General features: G+C 33.5%; 1 protein-coding gene across 4 annotated transcripts in view; it reads left to right on the top strand.

The window, feature by feature from the left end:
- Window positions 1–17,495, top strand: part of LOC125657545 (AT-rich interactive domain-containing protein 5B-like) — a 43,861-nt gene extending 26,366 nt beyond the window's left edge. For 2 of the 4 annotated variants that reach the window (XM_056150641.1, XM_056150640.1), the window contains one exon: window positions 15,356–17,495. In XM_056150641.1, coding sequence (XP_056006616.1) covers window positions 15,356–15,640 — 285 coding nt within the window. In that variant the 3' untranslated portion in view covers window positions 15,641–17,495. Of the gene's footprint in view, window positions 1–7,646; window positions 7,792–10,259; window positions 10,347–10,946; window positions 12,156–15,355 lie in introns of all 4 variants that reach the window. The other 2 variants (XM_048888182.2, XM_048888183.2) reach the window with 2 other exon arrangements.
- Window positions 17,496–18,781: the final 1,286 nt, after the last annotated feature.

Raw genomic sequence — 18,781 nt, 5'->3', positions numbered from 1 at the left:
AACATAAATTCTAATGAACTTTAAATTTTAATTTTTTTTGGCTCAAAAGTTGGAGGAGACAGCTGCCTCCTCCGCCTCCATGTAATTTACGGCCCTGAATGGTTGCCATAACTGGAAATTAACATATATTTATCCGTTGATATGTAAACATAGTATACAGTACTAGGTCATAAGTAAGTTCCCAAAGAAAATGTTCACTATATATTTAATACAAAACCATATACTTTTAAACAATTTTTCTGACCGCATTTCTTCATCAATTTTGATGAAATAAAAAGCACTGATCTCAGAAGTATTCAAAGTAGCATATAATAATTTAAGAATAAGTATATGATAATATATTGTAAAGATATGACGATTTTAACACGAATCTTAATTTGAGAGTATATACTATTTATATAAGTATGTGTAATTTGGGGGGGGGGGGGTGTAAGAGAAGATTTTGAAAAAAAGATAGATTTGCATTAAATATATAGAGAAAATTCTCTTTGTGAACTTACTTATGGCCAACTACTGTAGTAAGGAATACCGTTATGTACAGAAATGAAACGTACGTTACAAGCCAGAGCAGGTATTTTATATTTCATTATCAGTGGTATATAAAAGGTACGCATAACAACAGATTTTTTGATGAAGTTCGATAGCATGAATGAGTTAAAAAATGATAAGTTCTATTGTGTGTTTTTCAAATTGGTAAATCGCAGAGCTCAGATAAGGTGCGTATCAGCGTAAATACTCATTAAATTTTACCAAATACGCATTTAAGTTGAAAATCATGCGTATAATTACTCATTAGCGAATGTAAATACGCTTTACACTCCCAAAGTAATGCTTATTAGTCCACGTATTTGTGATACATGTAGTATGATATAAATATGAAATATCAGTTGTAAATGATGGTTTTCCTATTAGATATGATGTTTCAATGTGGTCCTATCAAATCCTTTACAAATACGACATATAGCTTGAGAATTGTGAATAAAGACGATAGAGCATTTATATAAAAAATTATCCACCATTTTTTCTGCTTGTCAAGATGTTTTGAGAAGCCAATAAACTTTCAATTTGTGATTCCGACCTTCTTCCTTTGAAAAACGATGATACCCCCTGGTCAACGGATATTTATTGTTAAGGCAATACTAGTTATACTTGATGATTATGATAGCCCCATATAGACAATTTCATCTCTATTCATATTTGCAGAAAATGTCACTCAACAGTGCGGAAAGTCGACACATACACACACACACATATATACCAAAATTAAGTATGGAAAATGAGTTTTGCAAACGTGAAATGTACGTTATGTGTGCGTTATCCGTTTTGGAACCCCATGAGTGCAGAATGTGTATGATTTCCTTTATGTCTGAGTTTATAATGTTTGACAACAATATCTTAACACGGTTTCCATTGATGTTTTCAATATTCTGGCAGCATAATTTCGTATCAGACATTACACGTATTGATAGAGACACTAATGCAATATCACCTTTCAAAAATGAATACATGGTCTCAGCGAAGCGTACATTGTGTTAATTTACTTGGTATTGAGGGAGCTTATGTTTGACATTGTGTAAAAAATGAAACGCATTATAATTACATGCATATAATTATATTTGTCTTGTCTTTTCTGCAAACATTTAGCAATATGAATAAGTATAGAAGGACAGTTTTGGAATTCTTTAATTGTTTTTTCAGAATAAAGATTTGTGTACATTAACTGAGAATTTATCTATCTATCTATCTATCTATATAAATATATATATATATATATATATATATATATATATATATATATATATATCCAAATTGTGTTTTTAAAAAAAATCACAGTGTCCGGTATAAAATATTAAAAGAAATAGAATAAACAGTACACAAAGTATATATATATATCAGCATAAAAAGAATTCTGAGTTTTAGCTAAACACTATGTATTATATATATATATATATATATATATATATATATATATATATATAATTTTGCTTTATCCAACGATGAGAATTTCATGCCATTTCATGAAGGCCATAATGCTGATCCCTTTATTTGTGTATGGATCAGTCATTAAAACCTTTTTTTCTTTAAGCATGAGATGGTTGAACTGTAAGATGCGAATTGTAAGTGACTGCTCAAAGAAAAAATATATGCATCAAAGTATAAAATTCCGCTAAAAATCTGTATAATGTTATTTAGATTACGGACAGAAAGTCACAAAATCCGTAGAACAAAAAGTCACAGGACAAAAAGTCACAATGATGACTTTTGATTAGATAGGACAGATAGGATAAAAAGTCACAATATATTGACAAAGTCACAATTGTGACAATGTAATCAAAGTCACAATTTATTGTGACTTACACTTACAGTTACTAAGTGTAACTCTAAGCTACTGTAATACTTACACTTACAGATTTATTGACAAAGTCACAATTGTGACAATGTAATCAAAGTCACAATTTATTGATTAGATAGGACAGATAGGATAAAAAGTCACAATGATGACTTTTGATTAGATGGGATAAAAAGTCACGGGACAAAACCTCACTGGACTAAAAGTCACAAAAATGCTCACTAAACCTGTTGTTCAGACACCAGACAACAAGAAACAAGCCAGCTTTGTGATATCACAGTTGTTTTCAATGAATTATATAGTTAAATTTAATGCTGAGAAGTGATTGATTTCATTTATCATATTTTTGATCCCAATAAAGGCCATTAATTATTGAAAGTAAATGATACAACTTGACTCTTTGAAGACACCCTATTGTGTATACACAGCTACCAACACATGACCCCCATATCCTGTTACTGTAGCCTGTTTAACACCCCTTTGTGTATACACAACTACTGACAGAAGACCCTGTTTATTGAAACCCTATATAAACCTCCAATGACACCTCAGGCATTTGGTATTTTGCTATTTGTATACATGAAATATGTATGATTTGATGAGAAATATAAATTTCTTTGTGCTATATGGAATATAGTCAAATGTATATTAATGAGGGGGAAAAAAGAAATAATGATACATAAATAAGTCAGTGATTTCAATGCATTGCTCTATAATAAAATGGTTTTTTAATAAGCAAACAATTTACCACTTTGTAACCACTATCATATTTATACAAGTCAGGACGTTAGCCATAAGAAAAATATGAATTTTTGAATCATTCATAGTTTCCATATGTTTCCAGCTCTAGCCACGTGAAGGCCTCCTTTCTGTAGAGACATAATTTCTGTTTTTGAAATGAAAAATTTATAGCCAAAGGACCAAAACCATGAAGAGTAGAACATACAAAAAAAATATATCAAAAATAAATAAATTTTGTGATACTAACATTAATCAATTTCAGTTGTTGATAATTTGTTTTTCTACTGTGTGAAATAAAATTAGTGAAGCGTAATAACCAAAACCATAAAGAATGTAGTGGACAACAATGTAAATTACACAAAAAAAAATCTAAGGTATTTCATTAACATAATACAATTTTTCTGTTTGTAAAAAAGAAAGTATTAAAGTCAAAGGACCAAAGCCATAAAAATGCACTAGATAAAAAAATGTAAATACTATATTTGTACAATAACATTATTATAGAATTACAAACATTTAATGAAACAACTGAATTTCTTCCTAACCTACACAAGATCAAGCTGTATTCACTGGACACACCCGTCTGTCGGGGGAGGAATAAGCCTGAAAGTAACCCTACTCTAAGTTCTAACCTACACAAGATCAAGCTGTATTCACTGGACACACCCGTCTGTCGGGGGAGGAATAAGCCTGAAAGTAACCCTACTCTAAGTTCTAACCTACATATTCATTTTTTTAAATTATAATGTAGTAAATTTTGAGAACTTAGAGCAGGGTTACTTTCAGGCTTATTCCTACCCCGCCAGACGGGTGTGTCCAGTGAATACAGCTTGATCTTGTGTAGGTTAGAACTTTGAGTAGGGTTACTTTCAGGCTTATTACTCACCCATTCCATTTGCATTTTGTTAATTTTAATGTTCATATGTTCTGCCCTTTAGCTGCATAACTTTTTTTATGCTAATATAATGTTACAAATGTTGTTTTTTTTTCAATTATGAATCTCATATGGACATGGTCTTTTAAAATTCTCTAAATATTTATTTTTTTGTTTTGTTGTAATGGTTTTTGTTGGCATCCTCTTTTTCCCAAACAAGGATATTGTAATGAAATATATAATCTTAATGATTTTTATATGAAACGGATTGTTTTATTTTGAAAAAAAATTATAATTATGTAATACTGAAATATTTTTTATGGTATTAAGTGTTTATATTCCTATCTCTTTTCATCTATTGATCTGTTCTTTTTATGGTCAAGGTCCTAAAATATTTCATTGCTTCATTTAAAAAACAAACTAAAGATGTTTCGTGTATTTTTAATTTTTGTCTCTCGTATTTATAGTTTTGGTCCTTTGGTTTCGATATTTTTATCTAACATGAGCAGAAAATGACATGCCAATGAAATTCTTGTTTGTAAATGTAAAACTAAAGATGTTTTAAATTTTTGTCTCTTATATTTTTGATAGTTTGGTTTCCTTTGGTTTCAATATTTTTTATTTAACATAAGCAAAAAATAAATTATAAATGTAAATTTACAGATGTTTTATGTGTTTTAAATTTTTGTATTTTGTGTTCTTCATGATTTTGGTCCTTTGGCTTTAAATTTTTCATTTCAAAAAAAAAAGAAATTATGGCTCTACAGAAAGGAGGCCTCCACGTGGCTAGAGCTGGGAACATATGGAAACTATGTATGTTTAAATAAATTTCAAATTCATGTTTTCCTTATGGCTAACTTCTTTATTTATATTAGTGTGTATTTGTGTGTATTTGTCTTGCAAGAAAATTATTTAATCACTTAAATTACATACTCATGCCTGCCTTTGAGATTAAAAAGTGTTTGAAATAATTAAATACTGGTATTAAATTCATGATATTTAATTTAAAAAAAATTAAAAATCCATTGAATTCATTTTGGTGACAAAATGACAGGTGATGGGGCATCAACTCATATTAAAAAATAAAAAAAATATACATATATATGAATTTATAAACTTAGAAAAACCCACCATCATTTAAACTACATCATCGTCTTTAATTTGATCGGGCGTGGTATACCTTATAATACGTCACAAGCAATGGCGCCGGCAAATGGCGCCGGATGTATTGGATTTTTCTATGAATTGGCTGTATAACGGTAACGGTACCAATTCAGTGTACCATTTTTTCCAGATAACCATTTCTCAACCCATCTAAGAGGATATCCTGTGTATATTATCGCAGTATTGGGTATAGTGTACTTTTTTCTGGGTATAGCACTTTTTTGGGGGTATTGCACAGATTCCAGTAACCCATGTCGTATCTACCTGGATGATCGAAACAAAAATTATTCTTATGTGAAAACATTTAAGGAATGGTATTTTCTTACGGAATTTATTTGAAAAACGAACTTTGAAAATCGTTTCAGTTGACCTTTAAGGACCCTTTCAAATGTCACATTATATACGTTCATGTAATGTGAATACATTTATAAGGATTAGCAATATCTCTATGTTAGGACATTTATTTGAGAAATACATGTGTTTGCTGTTTATAATGTGGGGGATATATATATGAATAATGAAAGCATAGGGTAATATCATGTGTAATTATTTTCACAGTGAGCATGTTATACACAAGTTGTTATCAAAAATGAAATGAAAGCACATGGAAATACAGCTTTTGCTTAAGTGCAATTTGCATAATGCAGAAAATTATTGTGAAATATAATAATGTAGGAGAGATGTACAATTTACAACCAGTATGTGTGCTTCCTTTACAAATCCAGTGCCCTATTGCTGAATTTAGTCCCATTGAATATATTCAGCATAATATCTATAGAACTCACTTTTCAGTATCACTTGAAAACATAATTTCTAAATATAATATTTTGGTATTGCGCAATCTATGTCCGATATGTAATCAGGCTCTTGAGTCTCGCTCACTGAATGAGCTTTTTCTCTTTCCTCAATATGAAAAAACAACATCACATATCCTATTAAAAATGAATCATATTATAGGATTTAAAATGAGAGAGGAAAGGGGCAGGAAATGCTCTATTGTGTAAATATAAAGTAAGGAACTTGGGATTTTTTTGTTGCTCATTTCTTGGGCAGTCTTCAGTTCCTATTAATAAACATCAGATTGTTATCATCAGTGCCTGTGGATTATGTGCAGCTTATTCATCTGTGGTTCTGTGGTGTCAGCGTCATGCTTTGAACTCCATTGATTAATTGATGGGAGAATCCTCCCTACTCAGAAGGAGTTTCATTCCAAACTGCCTCATCCTAAGAGTAATTCTTTAATACCGATTTGAAAACTTGCAATGTTCAGTGAATTGAATTCTGATTTGATCTTGATTTGAACATATTTTATTATCTAGATGTTATAACAAAAGGATTGAGCACAAGTTCTTAAAACTTACAACACCCTCTCCTAATTGAATTCTAATGCATCTAATAATTTGAATGATGGAATTAAAGAATACTTGTTCTTGGTTTTCAGTTGATCTATTCTATTATGTACAAACCAACTGATCTGGGGAGAAACGTCAGTCTGCATTATAACTGTTAAATTATATCACTTGTACTGTAGATCACTTTTTATAACTGTTAAATATCATTTGTACTGTAGATCACTTTATATAACTGTTAAATATCATTTGTACCGTAGATCACTTTATATAACTGTTAAATTATATCATTTGTACTGCAGATCACTTTATATAACTGTTAAATTATATCATTTGTACTGCAGATCACTTTTTATAACTGTTAAATATCACTTGTACTGTAGATCAATTTTTATAACTGTAAAATATCATGTGTACTGTAGATCACTTTATATAACTGTTAAATATCACTTGTACTGTAGATCACTTTTTATAACTGTTAAATATCATTTGTGCAGTAGATCACTTTATATAACTGTTAAATTATATCACTTGTACTGTAGATCACTTTTTATAACTGTTAAATATCATTTGTTCTGTAGATCACTTTTTTCTTTATGGAGTAAAATTTTCATGGTTTGAGAAAAAAATAGCATTTTTGTCAGTTTGTGAGCATTTGATTTCAATGTAGAAGAGTTGTCTCTCTTTCAGGTAGTTCTCCTGTTGTGGAATTATTTTTTTTTTAATGATGGATCTGTATCTATTTTTCAGTGTAGACAGATTATCTCTATTCAATCTTATTTATTATTTTTATCGGAAAAAAAATAAAGCTGAACGAGAATTTTCACATCTATAAATCCGAAAACGCAACCTATTCATATGCACCTGAAAACAAATAATTTAATGTATGGATACTCAGTGGGGAAGCTATTCAAATTTTTGAAATTATTAATTCAGTGAATAAATTGGAATCAAACATTCTTTTTGAAGAATTTATTGATGTGTAAAACCCCAGACATTTTACTCACAAACTTAACATAAAGTGCAGTTTGTGAGTAAAATGTCCAGAATGTTTAAACCTATATTAAGGTTGGATTTTGTAACAATAAGAACACAGGCAATATGATAATTGACTTGCTTTTATGGATTTTGATAGAATCTTCACTGAATGATACTTAATCTTCAACAGGTTACTACTGCCGTACGAGCGATACGATAAAGGCCGCAACATCGAGAAGAAGCAGTCCAAGCAGCCAAAAGACGAGCCAGTCGTTAAAGAAGAGGAGTTCGCAAGTGTAGCACCTCCGGACGACATCCTGATCAAACCCAGACGGGTATGTCCTCTTCCTCATTGTCTGAACTGGTGTCAGTTACCTAGATCTCTTGTCTCAGTGTATGTGTCGTTTAGTTTTCCCAGGGGGAAACACTTAAAAATGGCATTAAGAGGATGTAATATTCTGAAAGACAAACTGCATACCTAGATATTGCTAGGGCTGCCACAATTCAGATGATTTTTTTTTAATTTGGTTCAATTTCTGTTATAAACCTCATATTAATTTCAATTTCCTTTTCAATTCCAATAAAACATTAAAAAATGTCCGTAATTGACAAAAAGTAATGGTTTATTTTATTTTTTTGTTGTTTGTGGGATTATGAAGACCAAACAACAATACAAAGTGTGCCTTCATAGAAATTTAAAATAATTATACATTGGGGATTTCATCATAGAATTTAATGGCCATGTTATATGGTGCATACATGTAAGTATATATACATGTATGATATTCAGAGCAGAATTAAATGAAAATCCGCAGAAGGAGCAGTCTAAATAACAACATTGGCATCATTGTTTACTGACTTTCAGATAATTATGATAGCCCTTGTTATAGCCTCCACAATCACTCTGTCTCTTCATCATTTTATCTTTTTGCCTTTCCAATTTACTTTGATTGTCATGGTCGTGACTTTGCGATGGAGAGACAACAAAAGCTCATAATTAGAACAAAAGTTTCTTGTGACCCAGTGATGTGTTTTGACCTTGAATGACAATTAGCTACATGAGATGAATGTCATAGGTAAACAGAAGTTTACCAAAAGTCCACAATCCAGCAATGGAAAGACTTGAGATTTTCATTCTTGGCTAACAGGTTGCTTATGACAAAACTAGTTAGAAACATTTATCTAGGTCAAAACTTAACAACTGAAGTGAATAGAGGCACATATTTGGCATGAAGGTTGCTAAAAGTGTGTCATGAACCCTGATCAAGGTGAACACAGAAGGTCATGATCCTGAACCAAGGTCACATAGTGAAGTTCAAAGAATCTGGTACAGAGATTTTCAAGACCGTAACTTTGTTAGGAAAGTGGTCATGCAGTTTGTGATTAGAATGTATTTTGAAAATAGTCTCCACATAAGTTTTTGTTGCCATGTGACATACCCCTGGAATGCCCTTGAACTGTAGAGTTCAAATATGGTTACTGAGCATAATATTCCAATTTTTTGCCAGTACAAATAAAATGGAGAGTTTATACAAACATGTTAATAGCAGTAGGTTTAAATTATGGTCAGAATTAGAGCCAAATTAAAGAATTAGTGAACATAGATTTATGTATTTTTTTTTTTTTACTTCTCTTTTGTGCATTATGTATTCATTGTATGACTCAATTTCAGTTTTGTTGCCTTTGTAACCTGTCTTTTGCATAGTTCTCTCCCTTTCCCACTCATTATGACTTTTGTTTTAAGTAAACTTATCTAGCATATTCCACAAATGCTTGCAAAAGTACTTTCTACAAATGCTTGGAGAAAAAATGCAACTTTTCAAAAATGTTTCTATTCAGCATGACTTTACGCAGGAATTCTTGAAATACTTAATTTAATTTTGGGAAATACGTAAATACCCTTCTTCATTTTCCTAAGAATACACATACTGCATCTAGTTAGGCCAATTCAACTTAACTAGAAGATTATCATCCAGGGCCTCCGTGGCCGAGTGGTTAGAGCATTGCACTCAAAATCACACGGCCTCTCACCTCTGTCGGCGCGGGTTCCAATCCCACTCACGCCAGTAAGTGAGAAAGTTTCCCAGTTTACTTTCGGAAGGTCGGTGGTCTCTTCCCAGGTACATTGTATCTGGGTTCTCTCTTCCACCAAAAACAATATCATCCAGGGTTAGTAAAAAGTATGAGGTGGGTGGGAGGATTTTATTTTTTAATTTTTATTTTCTGAGAAAAATATTAAAGAGAAACGATTTTTTTTCCAAAGATGCGCATCATTTAATGCCAGATGGATATTAATCTATGCTATTTTCACAGATGAATTCCCGGTTAAGCTTTAATTTCAAACAGAAATATACCAAACTTCTTCAAGAATTACACCTGTAAGGACGCAAAAAATTAAGAAAATCAAATAGGTCTATTTTCTTCACGTGGCTTTTCACGTTGCTATACCAGAAATGTAAACAAGAAGTGTAAATACCGGAGTCGGCGGGGATGATAATCTATCAATTAAGTTGAATTGGCCTTGCTGTAGAGTAACTTTAAATGTATTATTTTTCACGAACTTTCTCCAAGAAATTATATTTTAGAAATATTGCCAGTTAGTCATATTCTATTCTTCGGGCATGGTCTTGGATCACTAAGATTAAAATTAAAATTCCTTTATGAGATCTAGTGCTTCCTATCCACAGTCAAAAGTCAAAATTTGGTCTGACCATATTTACTTTGTTCAAATGCAGATTTTGATGTTTAGTTCCATGCTTTTCTGTTTGCATGCTGGTAAGTGCTGGTTTCTTTATACTAACAGAGATTTAAAACCACTCTGACGCTCAGACAAAGGGCCGAGCAGTGGGAACAAATCCGAAAGCTTAAGGAGAGGCAAAAAGTCTTCAAAGTAGGTCACAGTCCTCCCTGTGATGAAGCTGATCAGAATCCTCAGCAAATTACTGTAAAATCACTCATTTTCCTGGTGGTGTGAACCTCATCATGTTGTTGGTATATAGACACATCCACAAATGGGAATCCGCCGGGGACAGGGGAAATTGAACCAGCACAGAGAAATGCTTAACCACAAATTCAAGATTCCCAAGCATATTTCTTCTATGTATTTTTTTTTCTTTTAAATCTCAACAAAACTGATCCCATGAAAGTTAGTGATTTTATAGTAAGGTATCTGGTTCTTGTTTTCTTCACGTGTTCAAGAATTTTTCTCCTTAAACTGTAAATTCATGCAACTGTAAAACCCTTCTTCAGAGTTATTACAGAAATTATAACTTGTAGAGACTATACAAAATAGTGTTTAAAATTTCCCAGTGTAACTTAACAATACATGTTACACCTCTGAAGAATACTGTATGTATTCAATATCATTATATTTACAAGGTTCATGAAACTTTCAATCCCCTATTGACAAATAACTTTCTGAAAGTCGCTTTCTAAAATTAACTGAACTTTGGTCTTTTTATGATTGACTCATCTTTGACCTTTTTTCCAGGGAAGAAAACCAGGTAGGCCAAGAACAGTGAAGAATCTCCTGGACAGCTCTGAAAAAGAAAAGACACAAATTCTAACATTCAAAAACATCAAAAGTGAGTCTGTCATTAAGGAGGAGATGGAGGAACCTGTGGAGGAGAGGGTCGAGGGGTCAGTTAAAATCAAGGAGGAGGTGGAGAGTGTCTTAGACAGTGATTCCCACTCCAGTGTGTCAAGTGTGTTCAGCCAATCAAAACTCTTCCAGCAGAACTCTTTACAAGGATCATCTAGTTCTAGTATGAGTCACTCCAGGTCCTCAGAGAGAGGAACTCCTAACATCCCGGTACCACAGGCAGCTATGTTTTACCCACAGACTTTTATTCCCCTGGGTGGACTTCACCCAATGGGACTACCCCTTATGAATCAGCTACCCATGGGGATGCCAAGATTTTATCATCATCCGTCACAGAGTCCAACCTCAGCTGACAAGCAGCATTCATATCGTCCAAACATTCTCAGAAATTCACAGAAAACGACGGAGAGCCGCCCAGCTCATGTCCTATCCAAACAGTCAAGCTTTCCCTCCTCTCAGTCCCTGGATCCTGTTACATCATCATCACATACTCAGGGTCGGCAATCAAGAAGCATGTCCCCGGCTTCAACAGCGAGGTCTTCCCCCCAAACTCTAATGGTGCCCCCAGCCCACTCCAATGGACTCAAGAGGTCTTACTCATCAAATCCACTCCACGGTCCTAATGCTTCAGGAGCAAATTTTGCTGCCAATAAGTCATTGTTGTTTGATTTTGAAAGTCCCAAACGTCAAAAGTTGGACACCTCTACTGACAGCAAAAGAGAGTGCTCTGATGAGCCTACTGATTTAAGTATGAAAACTCTGAAAAAGAGAGCGACTACAGAAACTGGTGAAGGGAGCTTTACTCCCAGTCAATCATGGGAGATTTCTGAAAATCCAGCCAAGCGGGAGAGGTCGCCTGCCCAGAGTCGGCCCCCGGTCCAGACTAGTCCAGCAGGATTGGAACATCCGAGTGATATTCCCCCTAGTGTGTTCAGTAAACATCCATCTTCTGTGTTCAGTCCAGCCACTTTTCCGAGTAGCAATATGGTGGAACTTGGAAAAGTACCATCATCCTCTTCACAATCTCAGGACAGACCAAAATCCATTAAACAGGAAGATAAGTCTCAGGAACCTCGACTATCCAAGAGTGCTATCAGGGTGAGTATTGAACCATGACAGAACGTCAGGTTTTATCTTCTGAACCGTGACAGACATAGGTAAGGTTTTATCTTCTGAACCGTGACGGACATAGGTCAGGTTTTATCTTCTGAACCGTGACAGACATAGGTAAGGTTTTATCTTCTGAACCGTGACGGACATAGGTAAGGTTTTATCTTCTGAACCGTAACAGACATAGGTCAGGTTTTATCTTGTGAACCGTAACAGACATAGGTCAGGTTTTATCTTGTGAACCGTAACAGACATAGGTCAGGTTTTATCTTGTGAACCGTAACAGACATAGGTCAGCTTTTATCTTCAAGGCTTTTATTTTGGGGTGATTTTGTTTGAGTACAAACTGTAGATAGGAACTTTAACATATATGTAGATCACGTTTCAATTTCAAGGCTTTTAGCTCAATTTAGCCATAAGCTCACCTGTTACATGTATCCATTGTCCATCCATCTGTCTGTAAATTTGACACATTTTTTACTTCTCTAGAACCACGGGGCCAATTTCAACCAAACTTGCCATAAAGCATCATAGGGTAAAGGGGATTCAAAATTGTTCAAATGAAAGGTCATACCCCTTTCAAAGGGGAACTAATTTAGAAATAGTGAAAATATGGTGGCATCTTTTTAAAATTTTCTTCTCAAGAACCACTAGACATGAAAATTTTAAATTCATGTGAATGCTTCCTTAAAGAATGTAGATTCAAAATTGGTAAATTTATGGTCCCCAGGGATAAGGTGGGTCCGTTTTACATGGGATATATATGGAAAAAAATATCTTTCAAAATCTTCTTAGTATTGCATCCTCAGGTAGTTCAGATTCAAGTTAATTCAAATCCTGCGCTTGAAATGGGAAGGGGAGAAGGGTTGGGTAGTGCCCCAATAACTTTTACATCAGAATAAATCTTTTTTCAAAATTCTCAAGAGCAGCAGGGCCAGCATTGTTGCAAACCAGAATAAAACAATAACCCGTGGTTTGTGACGATTACTCACATTATTAAGTACATGCAGATTCAATGTTGTGTGGATTCAACTTTTGTTACATCATGACCCCGTTTGGCTTAGGGGGGGTCATAATAACGAGATCATCAAAGCATTTGTATTGAGCTCCAAATCAAATTTTGTTAGCAATAATTCCACCACATTAAAGCACCCATAAATTGATTTAATTGATGCAAGCATCAAATTAAATTATTATACCCCCCCCCCCGCAAACGAAGTTAATTAATTATTGCTCTCATTGATTGAATTAATGCATGCATCAAATTAATTATTGCTCTCATTGATTGAATTAATGCATGCATCAAATTAATTATTGCTCTCATTGATTGAATTAATGCATGCATAAAATTAATTATTGCTCTCATTGATTGAATTAATGCATGCATCAAATTAATTATTGCTCTCATTGATTGAATTAATGCATGCATTAAATTAATTATTGCTCTCATTGATTGAATTAATGCATGCATAAAATTAATTATTGCTCTCATTGAAGCATCAAATTAAATTATTATACCCCCCCCCCCCCCCCCCCCCCCCCCCCCCCCGCAAACGAAGTTAATTAATTATTGCTCTCATTGATTGAATTAATGCATGCATCAAATTAATTATTGCTCTCATTGATTGAATTAATGCAAGCATCAAATTAATTATTGCTCTCATTGATTGAATTAATGCATGCATCAAATTAATTATTGCTCTCATTGATTGAATTAATGCATGCATCAAATTAATTATTGCTCTCATTGAAGCATCAAATTAAATTATTATACCCCCCCCCCCCCCCCGCAAACGAAGTTAATTAATTATTGCTCTCATTGATTGAATTAATGCATGCATCAAATTAATTATTGCTCTCATTGATTGAATTAATGCAAGCATCAAATTAATTATTGCTCTCATTGATTGAATTAATGCATGCATCAAATTAATTATTGCTCTCATTGATTGAATTAATGCATGCATCAAATTAATTATTGCTCTCATTGAAGCATCAAATTAAATTATTATACCCCCCCCCCCCCCCCCCCCCCCCCCCCCCGCAAACGAAGTTAATTAATTATTGCTCTCATTGATTGAATTAATGCATGCATCAAATTAATTATTGCTCTCATTGATTGAATTAATGCATGCATCAAATTAATTATTGCTCTCATTGAAGCATCAAATTAAATTATTATAACCCCCCCCCCCGCAAACGAAGTTAATTAATTATTGCTCTCATTGATTGAATTAATGCAAGCATCAAATCAATTATTATACCCCCCGCAAACGAAGCATCAAATTAATTATTATACCCCCCGCAAACGAAGCATCAAATTAATTATTATAACACCCCCACCCCCCACAAACGAAGTTAATTAATTATTGCTCTCATTGATTGAATTAATGCATGCATCTAATAAATTATTGCTCTCATTGATTGAATTAATGCATGCATCAAATCAATATTTTCTCTCATTGATTGAATTAATGCATGCATCTAATCAATTCTTTCTCTCATTGATTGAATTAATGCAAGCATCAAATCAATTATTGCTCTCATTGATTGAATTAATGCATGCATCAAATCAATATTTTCTCTCATTGATTGAATTAATGCATGCATCTAATCAATTCTTTCTCTCATTGATTGAATTGATGTGCACATCATATTCTTATGAGAGCAATATTGGATTTGATGTGGACATCAATTCAATTATTGTGTATAATAATTGGATTGATGATACCTTCAAATAATTAAAGATATCTTTAATTATTTGAGTTTATGTTTATTTAACCCCCTCTCTCTCTCTCTCTCTCTCTCTCTCTCTCTCTCTCTCTCTCTCTCTATATATATATATATATGAGACTTTGTATATGGATATAGGGCTCACGGCGGGTGTGACCGGTCGACAGGGGATGCTTACTCCTCCTAGGAACCTGATCCCACCTCTGGTGTGTCCAGGGGTCCGTGTTTGCCCAACTATCTATTTTGCATTGCTTGTAGGAGTTATGAGGTTGATCACTGTTCGGTTATCTTCACCTTTCATATGGTAGTTCACAGAAGATTTCGAAATCAAATTCCACAATTGAAAAAACTGCTATATACCTTACTTATCCCATTGTATTACAGTTTAAAGGGACAACACATTTTGATTACTGTGAAGATAATTTACATCATTGTTCTCGCTGTGTTTATTTCAGGGTTCCGAGTCTTTGAGTCAGAACATGAAGGTCAATCTACCTGAGCTCCCACCTGGAATGGTCCATCCCGCCTTCTTACACCCAATGATGCGTCCCTCAGTGCCTCTCCCCCAGGCTGGGTACTTCCCGATCCCCCTACAGCTACAACATCTGTATCAGGCTCAGCTCCGAGCTAGTGCTGCCTACGATGGCCTGCTACAACGAGATCACAATGCATTTAATGGCAGTCCCCTCTCTATGTTCGTTCCCCAAATGCCACTGTATTCACAGAGAGAGAAAAAGTGACCATGTGCAATGTTTATTATCAGTACCCAGAGCTTTTGATAAACAGAATATTGGAACTTTCAAGTACTTTATGAAGAGAAATGTGATATACCTCATTTACATAGATAGTATTCTCATTGCCTGTTGTATAACAGTCGAGATGAAGTACATTGTCATTTATTCCAAAGGAAACACAGAAAAACTGTCAGATGCTGTGGAAGTCGTCATTTCTCGACATTTACCGGTACTTATGTGTCATCCAAATTTCCTCAAGAATATGGCAAAATATGTGCGGCGATGGGTTTTTTCTGCTACACCTGATGGTTCATTTAGAGATGTACTATATTGTGAGGGTTCAATATTTTTGTTACTATTGTCACCTGTTTATCATGTTTAAATGTATGTTGAATTTTCTATTGTCATATATATTATATGTATGCATGTAGCATTTCTTGTTTTTTGTTTAATTTTTTTATATATATATATATAAAATGTTGATACTAATTATACCAGCATAATACACAGATTCCGATGCTTTAGAACGAGTTTAGTTTGTAGAAATTGTTTGGTTGATGATGAGATTAGAAGGGCTGAAAGCTGTTATCAATAAAGCAAAACTCGCATAGGTCTGTTAAATTACCATGGCAACTGATGTCTATTATGTGCACAGTACGATGAAACTTGCATGTAGAATAAAGTACATGTCAAGAATAAAAACACGCAGTATAAATTACAGAGCAAAAACAATGCTGAAACCAATTTACACGTAATTATTATCAGTATGAAAGGTTTGTATAGTACAGTTTTTGGGTTTTTTTTGTTTTAGCAAATTTAAAAGTCATGTCGATAAGCAATTGCAAAATAGAAGAAATTCAGTGAATTTATCTTTCATTCTCTCTCCCTCTCCACTCCACGAACCCTGTTGAGAGTGAGGAATCTAGAAGAGAATACATGTTATTGTATAGGCAAGATATGTACTATAAACGGCAGTTATATGGACATTTATAAAAATTTATCTAACACCCTCATTCGAATTGTGCAAAAACCTTTTTGAGAGAGAATATCAGCATGTCCCCATACCACTTGTCTAGTATCTTGTATACAAAACTTTCATGTTTAAGGGGACGTAACTGAAAAGAATTTTTGTTCTCATAGCTCACCCCTGCCCATACAACGCAGGTCTAATGATTAGAAATGGTCCTCACTTTACACGTTTTATCAATTTTCTCTCTCACAATGAAATGCTGTAGTTCTACGTTGTACACAGAAGAAATGGAATTCTTACAGACCACATGCAGTTAAAGCTTTTGGTATTCTCTTTAGTGTTTATTACTGTTAACCTTAATTAGTATAGATTTTATATTTAACTTTATTTGCCCTTATAGCTTACAACTGAATGAGTCCCAAAAAACATGCAACAAGAAATATTGTAACATAATTTTTTTGTCTTTCTTGGAGTCTCTATTGTTTAATTTTTCTGTGGTTTTTTTTAGGTGTTTTTTTTTGGTGGTTTTTTTTTTGATGTATGACATATTTTACCAGATCTGCCTTGCCTTAAGTTCTATGGAGAAAATTAAGAACTAACAATTCAGCAATAATCGGATTCAGGAGGACATATGATATTACTGAGAATTTAAGGTGATATGCCTATGAAGTGCAATTTTCATATAAAATCATTACAGGTGGTTACCATATCAAATCTTTGTGTCCCTGCAAAACTTTAAGTGGCTAAAGTCTAAAAATCAATAAACTCCATCAAAATTGAAACGGTGTATCCATACTTGATATATATATATATATATATCTACATCTCATCTGTATATTTTGTTTTGCAACAAAACTGAGTAACAGAAAATAAAGAAATCAAAATAAGGAACCAATTTTTGTATTATTTCCTTAAAGGAGCATGCGGTAAGCAGGGATGATTTTTGATGCAGTGAAATTATCAGTGACTGGAGGCAATTACAGCAAAAATCATTGTCAAAAGGCGATTTAATATCTTTCTGACATTTGCTGTCTGTGAAACAGAGACTCGCACAACTTGTTGATTGGCCTATTTTGAAATTGATTAGCAGATTTTCCTTTGCAGTTAAGATCATATGCTGTGTGTATTGTATTCTCTCAAGTATATCGCAACAATTTAATATCAGACCAGAGCACATTCTTTTAGCATTTAATAAAAATTCAACTTTGTTAATGATAATTAATGAACATGTTAAGAACTTTGTTAATGATAATTATTGAACATGTTAAGAACTTTGTTAATGATAATTAATGAACATGTTAAGTATATGGCTGTTTTGAATATGTATTGATGCTAATGATTATGTAATCATGCCCTCCAGAACATACTTGAAAATTAAAACGTACTGGGGGGGGGGGGGGGGGGGGGGGGGGTAGAAATCATGACCCTTTTAGGCCAGGACAAGCCACAAAAGGGGTAGGCAGGTTCAAAGTTTTGAATAAGAAAATAAATTAAGAGTGTCTTCTCAAGAGCAGGACAAGCCCATTCACCACATCGCTCAACTGAGCCACCTTGGCCCTGCTGTTGTTCAAGATCACCACTAAAGTATAACACAGTCTTGCCATAAAGAATCTATACACAAAATATGAAAGCCCTTCCTTAAATAGTTCAGGAGATATTACATAGGGCAGAGGAGATATTAAAAGGGTCAGGTTTTTCTTAAAGTAGGTCAAACTACAAGGTCAAAAGATCAAACACTGTTGTGTGTCAATGTCTTGCCATACAAACTAGATGTGCCGGCACGACACAAATGTGCCGATACGAATGCCTCCGCCTGCAATAAAGTCAAATGTAAGAAATCCATCGAAGTATATCATTGAATGTGATATTCAGATTGTATATTACAAAACATTTAGTACAATGAAGAACTCAACAACAATCCTTTATAATATGTGTCAACAGCCATTTTCTAAGTTAAAGGGGCACAACTCAATCAAAATAAACGAACAGGAATAAAACTCATCAATATATATATATGCATACAAAATATCATTCATTTAATATCTCAAGGCTATGGAGCGCCAAATTAACATAAACTCAAATAATTGAAGATATCTTCAATTATTTGAAGATACCATCAATTCAATTATTGCTCTCTTTAATTGAATTAATGCGCGCATTAAATCAATTATTGCTCT

Source organism: Ostrea edulis, chromosome 9, assembly GCF_947568905.1.
Source record: "Ostrea edulis chromosome 9, xbOstEdul1.1, whole genome shotgun sequence".
Taxonomy (NCBI): Eukaryota; Metazoa; Mollusca; class Bivalvia; order Ostreida; family Ostreidae; genus Ostrea; species Ostrea edulis.
This window is presented reverse-complemented; position numbering and strand designations above follow the sequence as displayed.